This window comes from Oncorhynchus nerka, linkage group LG4 (genome assembly GCF_034236695.1).
Source record: "Oncorhynchus nerka isolate Pitt River linkage group LG4, Oner_Uvic_2.0, whole genome shotgun sequence".
Taxonomy (NCBI): Eukaryota; Metazoa; Chordata; class Actinopteri; order Salmoniformes; family Salmonidae; genus Oncorhynchus; species Oncorhynchus nerka.
Window position 1 is genome coordinate 57,974,381 of NC_088399.1, and position 9,697 is coordinate 57,984,077.

A 9,697-nucleotide genomic window follows, 5' to 3' on the forward strand; every position below is an offset into this window, starting at 1 on the left:
TTATCACTGCATTGTCGGAACTAGAAGCACAAGCATTTCGCTACACTCGCATTAACATCTGCTAACCATGTGTATGTGACAAATAACATTTGATTTGACTTAAACAGGAAATTTCATACAGACTTTCATGGTGTGAAGTTATTATCAAACACTTAACAGTGATAGCTTTCCTTTCTATGTCAAACTATATCTTACAATTAGTCTACATTAGTAGAGTACATGGATCCAATAAAAATGTAGAACAGGTATGAAGCAACAAACAGCCTCATTGAGGCATTAAATGGCAAAACAGTAACATCACAGTTGTATTGTGTAGATCAGAACTTACCTCCACAACATGGTCAACATTATTTTTCCAGTGATTAAGAGAAAAGTCTCTTAATTGAGAGAATCTTCAAAACAAAATAAGAGAAATGTACCATTATTACTTATTTATAGGCATAGTTATGTCAGTTAATGTTATTTTTTCAATTACTAAAATTGTTGTTAGGGCTTAGAATACATTTACTCTATGGGTCAGTCTGTTTCATGGACAAATTATGCCCTGGACTGGGTGCTTTTTAGTCCATGACTTGGCTTAATCAGTGTCCGTGAAACCACAGAACTAGCCTTATGATCCACATTTTACTTAGCAGGCATACATAGTTTCAGACAGTGTGGGAGACTCTATTCTGTTATTCTGTTTGAAATTTTACCAAATAGTACTGACCTGTTCTGTGCAAGCCAACTTACAGTGTTCCTGATCTTCAGTACAGTTTTAGGTAAGTGGGTTTTACCAGGTTCCAACCAGCAGTAACCCACAGACACACTGCGCCACAGAGCAGGACTGGCTGCAGCTGCATTCCATAGGTGGCACACCTTAGCCACCCTAAAACAGTGTGCAGAATGTTTACATATCAGTTAGCTCAGATAGTTTCCATGTTCATTGCAGCTTGTATTGAGCTTGATTGTTTATTTAATCTAAGTTTTATGTCTAGAATCTCCCATTTAAGAGAGATGATGAAATGCAACATGAGAAGGGCAGGCTACATGAAACATTGCATTACCTGCACAGGAATGGTACTGCACCATCTTGGTGAACTACCATCTTGAAAATATTAACTAACACTTCCACTGGTAGGTTCTGACCCCAGCTGTCAAAGCCCTCCTCTTGGTGGTGTTGCAGTGTGGGCTCCAGTTCACCTTTCTTGATCAGTGGCTTCTTTGTGGCTTTACCCTTTGGAAGAACCGTATTCTGCTTCTTTGCTGGAGTGACTTTGGCTTTTCCTTTAAGGATTTTCTTTTTCTTTCTTCCTTTAGTGTTCGGCCGCCATATGTTATCATACTGATTTGTATTCGATATGATCAGAAGCATATCCTCTCCTTGTTCAACAGTGTAGCCAAGCCTTGGGGGGCGGCTGACTTTGGCCTTCTTTTTCTTCTTGGGCTTAGCATCTCTGAGCACATCAGACTTCCTCTTTCGTGTTGATGCTGCTGATGAGCTTGAGGGAGCATCGTCAGCAATTCCCACAGATAGTCCTGCAGGTGTACCATCTTCCATCTCGTCCTCAATCTTCACCGTGTCTACACAAACACTTGACGTTTCCTAACTTCACCTATCTTCAAACAAATCTGTAAGTGTAAACAAACAACAGATATGTAACAGCAATATTTAAAATAAATATCACATTAAAAGTATTATTGTTTATTTCGTTAGCTAAAAACAATGCCAATAATTACAGGGTTAGATAGAACCGACAGCAGAAACGATTAGCTAGCTACAGTAGCTACCGGTAACTGGCTAACTAACGTTAGCTAGCTGAACATAACCGCACAACTAGTAAGCTACAAATTTATATAACCAATATTTAGTGGACATACCTGCATGTATCTTCCTTTAAATGAGCCACATCATACATGTTTACTTAAATGAATCAACAAAAGAGGCACGTCGTGGAGTAGCTAGCTAGGCTACTTGTAAACAATAAAGGAGAAGCTATAAATACAGTGCGCGCCTGCCTGGTGCCCACATTTATTACGTTCGTCGCGCAGCGAGAGTCGAGTGGAGGGTACTGCCGCGTTCACAACAACTGAGAACTCCCGAAAAAACGAGCTCCGACTGAAATTTATTTTGAATGGCCACCCAACTCGAAATTCCAGCTTGGAAACTCGGGCCTCTTTCTCGAGCTCAGAGTTTCCGACCTGAAGATCACAGAGGTAATGATTTGAACTCGTATTTGTCCGAGTTCCCAGTTGTCATGAAAGCACCAGACAGACAGAACAATGAGCCAGATATTTCACTGGATGTATTAATGTGAAGCATCTGGTTGGCGTTTCCACGCACTACCAAATATGGCGATGAGGAGGAAGCCCAGTTGCCGGCAGTGGGAGAAGATAGCGCGAGATGGATTTTGGCCCAAATTCGGCACATTTTCTCATCGATTAAACATTTGATCTCCATACAGTTTTCGGTTTACAAAAATATAATTTGTAACAGAGTAGACTATTTTGTAGACGTTGTTTAGGAGCCCAAAATGAGTTACTGCACACACGCACTTCTGAGTAGATGTTCCCTAACTGAAATATTCAAATAAATGCTAAAATACCCCAGTTGGATCTCACTAGCTCGTGGTTGGCTCTGCTCACCTCCTTTGCTTGTTCTGCCCACTATAATTAATTTGCTCCCATTGGAAACGATAGGCTTTTACAAATCTTTGCTAACAGATTCGGGCCAGTCAGTATGCAACATGTAAAGTGTTGGTCACATGTTTCATGAGCTGAAATAAAATACCCCAGAAATGTTCAATATTCACAAAAATATTATTTATCACAAATGTTGTGCACAAATGTTTACATCCCTGTTAGTGAACATTTCTCCTTTTCCAAGATACTCCATCCACCTGACAGGTGTGGCATATCAAGAAGCTGATGAAACAGCATGATCATTACACAAGCACACCTTGTTCTGGGGACAAAAGGCCACAATAAAAATGTGCAATTTTGTCACACAACAAAATGCCAGATGTCTCAAGTTGAGGGAGTGTGCAATTGGCATGCTGACTGCAGGAATGTTCACCAGAACAGTTGCCAGATAATTGAATGTTAATTTCTCTACCATACGCCGTCTCCAACATCGTTTTAGAGAATTTGGCAGTACGTCCAACCGGTCTCACAACCACACAACCATCACACAATGGCGTTGTGTGGGTGAGCGGTTTGCTGATGTCAATGTTGTGAACCCATGGTGGGGTTGGGTTATGGTATGTGTAAGCATAAGCCCCAGACAACGAACACAAATGCATTTTATCAATGGCAATTTGAATGCACACAGATACCGGGGCGAGATCCTGAGGGCCATTGTCATGCCATTCATCCGCCGCCATCACCTCCTGTTTCAGCATGATAATGCACAGCCCCATGTCGCAAGGATCTGCACACAATTCCTAGAAGCTGAAAATGTCCCAGCCTGCATACTCAAACATGTTTGGGTTACTCTGGGTCAACATGTACGACAGTGTGTTCCAGTTCCCACCAATATCTATCAACGTCGCACAGCCATCGAAGAGGAGTGGGACAACATTCCACCGGCCACAATCAACAGTCTGATCAACTCTATGTGAAGGAAATGTGTTGAGCTGCATGAGGCAAATTGTGGTCACACCAGATGCTGACTGATTTTCTGATCCACACCCCTACCCTTTTTAACAGATCTGTATTCCCAGTCATGTGAAATCCATAGATTAGGGCCTAATTTAATTTGAGTTAATTAGTAACTTGAACTACTTAATACTTTTAGCTACTTTGCAACTATTATCTGTTATCATGTTATATAACCCTGACCTTAACCCTTCTAACTAACCCTTCCCCTAACCTTAACCCTTTAACCTACTCCTAACATTAACCGTAACCTTAACCCCTAGCCTAGCTAAGGGCAGCCAGCTAGCTAGCGTTAACCAAATTGGAATTCTTAAAATATCATATGTTTTGGAAATTTGTAACAGATTGTACATTTTGCAAATTTGGAAACATATCATACAAATTGTAAATCGTAACATATCATATGAAATCATTTCCACAAATTAACCTCTACGGCATCGCCAGCGGGACGGTTTTGCAAACGTGAGCTAATGTGATTAGCATGACGTTGTAAGTAACAACAAAAAAATCCCAGGACATAGACATGTCTTATATGGACAGAAAGCTTAAATTCTTGTTACTCTAACTGCAATATCCAATTTACAGTAGCTATTACAGTAGGTATTACAATGAAAATATACCATGCTATTGTTTGACGAGAGTGCAAATTGACGAGTCAATATTGCGCCTGCATATGAGAACCAATCCAAAAGTCCAATCCAAAAGTGCTGACGTTGCTTCCAGGGGCAGTTTAGAACTTGGTCGTGGGTGTTGCAACCGAGGAGATTATTTTTACGCGCTACCACAACAGAGGAGGAGAGATCTGTGGGTCTGAAGACGGGGTGTTTTTTATGGCCTCACACCCCTTGTAAATCTCAGGCCACAGACAAATTCCTTTGTCCTGTCACTATGGAGAACCAGCCTCAGAACATTAAACATGAAATAAAGGGACTTTGGAACAATGGTTTCCGTCAGCCACAATAGTGGTCATGACGATAGGTGGACTATGAAAATGTATGTAATTTATTTATGTTATTAAAAGGTTAATAGATGATGTTATTACAAAAACATTGTAATGTGAAGGGTTTTCCTAATATATGTTTGATGTTTACACATTGTACGTTGTGTGGAAAATATCCAAATCAAAGAGAATGTTTTGGGGAAGATGAAATGTTAAGTTAGTTGTCTAAAATGGGATTTGAGAAAATCTAGCCTTGCCTCATTAACTTGGTACATCCAGAGAATTGCCCTCAAGGCGGTTACGCCCACTTCTGACCCAAGGGTATAAAACCTGCAGCAGGGTCTGAAAAGTCAAACAACCCAGAACGCAACGCAAGTTTGAGGACAAAGAAATCCTTTTCTACCCAAGCTATGGATGAGTAGCTGTGTCTAAGCGGGTGAATTCAAGTCGAACCACCTAGCCTCCATCTCCCATCAAATCGTGGTATCTAAAGGGTTTCATTCCTATGCTGTGAGCTCTGAGCTACAGAGCTGTCTGTCCTCAGAAGACCTCTTCCAGAGAAAGGGGTGAGGGAACAGACTCCTAGGCCAAAAGGGACACTGACACCGGGAGGACGAGCAGGGAGGTGCGCAGGAGAAGTGCGTCATCGAACAGAGAATCCACAGTAATTACATCATTATATTCTCTGACCCATAGGGTCGGCAGTTTGAGGCAAGGCTAGGGTTAGAATAGCATAGCTGACAAATTCACCCAAATGTATATTTCTCGTGTACCTCTTTTGAAATTCCCATTGTGGGTACACGCGACATAGTGTGTTGGCCCGTTATACTAAGTTCTAATCAATAGCCTATAATGTGTTTTGTCCATGTGTATCTTTTATCATCATTTTAGATTTTTAGTAAATAAATATTAAATTAAGATTGGTGTGGTACAAATTCATTAGTGGGACCCGGGTCCGTGCAGATGCAAGGGCAATACGACGTTCAGGGGCGGCAGAGTAGCCTAGTGGTTAGAGCGTTGGACTAGTAACCGAAAGGTTTCAAGTTCAAACCCCTGAGCTGACAAGGTACAAATCTGTCGTTCTGCCCCTGAACAGGCAGTTAACCCACTGTTCCTAGGCCATCATTGAAAATAACAATTTGTTCTTAACTGACTTGCCTAGTTAAATAAAGGTAAAATAAATAAAAAATAAAAAAAAGATTGAGACTGATAGAGGCAACTGGTTAATTAGCGGCTGTTGTAAAATCGATATTCTGATATTATTTGAGTTCATTTGGGAAATAGAAACTCAATAAAAACTAGTTGTTTTCCCATGGTGCCCCAGGTTAATTAGTTAATAATTACTTGATTCGGTTAATCACATAATTAAAAACTTGTTGCTCATCGAATGATTACAGTCGTCACATTAACCAATACACGACAGTATGACCTCTTATACACTATATTCGGCCCAGCCTTTGGAACTTTGGTTTTCCTAGATATGGCTACTATATTGTGATCACTGCATCCTATGGATTTGGATACTGCGTTAAAGCAGATTTCTTCAGCATTAGTAAAGATGTGATCAATACATGTTGATGATTTCATTCCTGTGCTGTTTGTAAATACCCTGGTAGGTTGACTGATAACCTGAACCAGGTTGAACTGGTTAGTTTGAAGCTTTTTTTTTATTTAACTAGGCAAGTCAGTTAAGAACAAATTCTTATTTACAATGAAGGCCTACGCCGGGCAAAACCCTAACCCGGACGACGCTGGGCCAATTGCACGCCGCCCTATGGAACTCCCAATCACGGCAGGTTGTGATACAGCCTGGAACCCGAACCAGGGTCTATAGTGACGCCTCTAGCACTGCGATGCAGTGCCTTAGACCGCTGCACCGCTTGATGAAAGCCAGTAAATATTTAGGTCACCCATTGCAGCTTCCCACAAGAATGGGCAGATGAACCTGTAGCCATATTACTTCAACAGCATTTAACATGAGATACTATCCTAAGCTTTACAGGAATGTGGCTCTGAATATAGACAACAACACCGCCCCCATTGGTATTGATGTATTTTCTGTAGATGTTATAACCATGTATTGCTACCATGGATTTTAGAGATAGTCAGAATATGAATGTCATTTGTTACTAGCAAGCTATCGATTTCATGAACCTTGTTTCTTAGGCTACATACGTTAACGTAGGCTATTATTTAGCACAATTAAAATACACAGTCCACGAATGTACCGTTATTGTAAAACATGATGACTTGTGTTTAGTAAAAAGCACTGATTAAAGGTCTAGGAGGTGGCTATTGCCTTACCGATGTATTAAAAGCCAATCTAATGACTTGTTAGGATATATTGCAAGTAGCCTAGTGTCTAAATGTTCCCCAGAATCCCCCGTCCCCAATTAGCCTACTATAGTAGGTATGAACATACAATATACCACCAAAATATTAGGCCTAACTGGCAGTAGTAATCTACATGATCTGTGTCAGTGTGCATGAGTGTGTCACCCAGAATAGGTTTTGCTCTATAAGCCAATATGTACTCCATATACAGTGATTCGCGTTGTGGCCATTTATTTGACCGTGGAACATTTTACAACCCACATTTAATACAAATGTCACTTAAATATGAAAAAATATATAATGAATATATTTGTAATATATCAGGAATAAAACAGGTTATTGACACGTTTCTACTATTACGTGGGGGACTTTTATTAAGAAAATGTATGAAATATGGTGCTTATTTTGTGTTTCTGAGGAGACAGTGCTTCAGTTTGTGCTGATTGTATGGAGATTGTGATAGCCGATTAAATGGTGTCCCTTGGGAAGGCAAGAACAAGATGTTTGTCAGGAGAAGTGCAGTATTATCATAAGGAGATGAATACGAAGGAATAATGGAGGAAAAAAAGAGCGGCAGAGGTCTAAGAGGGTGAGCTTGAGTCGGATAAAAATGGCGGTAAAAGGGGACATGGTTTGTTAAAGAAGAATGGTAGAAAGTGTAAGCAGAGTGAGCTGAAGACTGGAGGAGAAATGGAAGTGAATGAGGGCGAAGTATTGGAGGTGGAAGGTATGGTGAAGTTGCACTGAGGGTAAGGATAAAGATGAGTCTAACAGTAGGAGTGAAGTTTTTGCGAAAAAGTGGACCCTTGCCTTTTGGCTGATCCATTTGTGGTTTCAGGTTGGGTGAAAACAGAATCGGGTACTGTGGAATCTGTGAGGGTAACCAGAAGTGGTCTTGTGATAACTGTTTGTGTTTCAGCTGGTCAGAGGGAGAAGGCACTCCGCGTTAAACTAATGGGGGCAAGAAATGCTCTCTTGTTTTGCTCTCTAGAAAAGGGTGCCATTGAAAGGAGTGAATAGCAGTAAATGTAAAAGTTGACCAACATAAAGGGGAAGACTGTCAGTGTTTGTGACGCTCGTCGTTTGGTGCGATGCAGACAGGGTGGCGTGAGTGGTGAAACAGAAGAGTAATTGTCTGTTCTTTTGAGTTTGATGTTGAGTCTTTGCTTGACAATGATGTTAGGATATATACAGTTGAAGTCGGAAGTTTACATACACCTTAGCCAAATTCATTTAAACTCAGTTTTTCACAATTCCTGACATTTAATCCAAGTAAAAATTCCCTGTCTTGGGTCAGTTAGGATCACCACTTTATTTAAAGAATGTGAAATGTCAGAATAATAGTAGAGAGACTGATTTATTTAAGCTTTTATTTCTTTCATCACATTCCCAGTGGGTCAGACGTTTACATACACTCAATTAGTATTTGGTAGCATGGCCTTTAAATTGTTTAACTTCGGTCAAACGCTTCATGTAGCCTTCTACAAGTGTCCCACAATAAGATGGGTGAATTTTGGCCCATTCATCCTAACAGAGCTGGTGTAACTGAGTCAGGTTTGTAGGCCTCCTTGCTCGCACACGCTTTTTCAGTTCTGCCCACAAATTTTCTATAGGATCTAGGTCAGGGCTTTGTGATGGCCACTCCAATACCTTGACTTTGTTTTCCTTAAGCCAGTTTGCCACAACTTTGGAAGTATGCTTGGGGTCATTGTCCATTTGGAAGACCCATTTGCGACCAAGCTTTAACTTCCTGACTGATGTCTTGAGATGTTGCTTCAATATATCCACATATTTTCCTCCCTCTTGATGCCATCTATTTTGTCAAGTGCACCAGTCCCTCCTGCAGCAAAGCACCCCCACAACATGATGCTGCCACCCCCGTGCTTCACGGTTGGGATGGTGTTCTTTGACTTGCAAGCCTCCCCCTTTTCCTTCAAACATAACAATGGTCATTATGGCCAGATCTATTTTCGTTTCATCAGACCAGAGGACATTTCTCCAAAAAGTACAATCTTTGTCCCCATGTGCAGTTGCAAACCGTAGTCTGATTTTTTTTATGGCGGTTTTGGAGCAGTTTCTTCTTCCTTGCTGAGCGGCCTTTCAGGTTATGTCGATATAGGACTTAACTGTGGATATAGATACTTTTGTACCCGTTTCCTCCAGCATCTTCACAAGGTCCTTTGCAGTTGGTCTGGGATTGATTTTCACTTTTCCCACCAGAGTACATTCATCTCTAGGAGACAGAACACGTCTCCTTCCTGAGCGGTATGACGGCTGCGTGGTCCCATGGTGTTTATACTTGCGTACAGATGAACATGGTACCTTCAGGTGTTTGGAAATTGCTCCCAAGGATGAACCAGACTTGTGGAGGTCTACAATTGTTTTTCTGAGGTCTTGGCTGATTTCTTTTGATTTTCTCATGATGTCAAGCAAAGAGGCACTGAGTTTGAAGGTCATTCTTGAAATACATCCACAGGTACACCTCCAATTGACTCAAATGATGTCAATTAGCCTATCAGAAACTTCTAAAGCTATGACATCATTTTCTGGAATTTTCCAAGCTGTTTAAAGGCACAGTTAACTTAGTGTAAGTAAACTTCTGACCCACTGGAATTGTGATACAGTGAATTATAAGTGAAATAATCTGTCTGTAAACAATTGTTGGAAAATTTACTTGTGTCATGCACAAAGTAGATGTCCTAACCGACTTGCCAAAACTATAGTTTGTTAGCAACAAATTTGTGGAGTGGTTGAAAAACGAGTTTAATGACTCCAACTTAAGTGTAT

The 9,697-nt window shown here is 40.8% G+C and overlaps 1 protein-coding gene across 4 annotated transcripts in view; it reads right to left on the minus strand.

Annotated features, from left to right (window-relative positions):
- Positions 1–9,697, minus strand: part of fbxl6 (F-box and leucine-rich repeat protein 6) — a 35,641-nt gene that overhangs the window by 17,058 nt on the left and 8,886 nt on the right. For 2 of the 4 annotated variants that reach the window (XM_065017676.1, XM_065017677.1), the window contains exons 2-4: positions 1,047–1,611; positions 710–868; positions 329–392 (exon numbers count right to left, since the gene is read on the minus strand). In XM_065017676.1, coding sequence (XP_064873748.1) covers positions 329–392; positions 710–868; positions 1,047–1,540 — 717 coding nt within the window. In that variant the 5' untranslated portion in view covers positions 1,541–1,611. Of the gene's footprint in view, positions 1–328; positions 393–709; positions 869–1,046; positions 1,612–1,860; positions 2,296–9,697 lie in introns of those variants that run through there. The other 2 variants (XM_029657942.2, XM_065017675.1) reach the window with 2 other exon arrangements.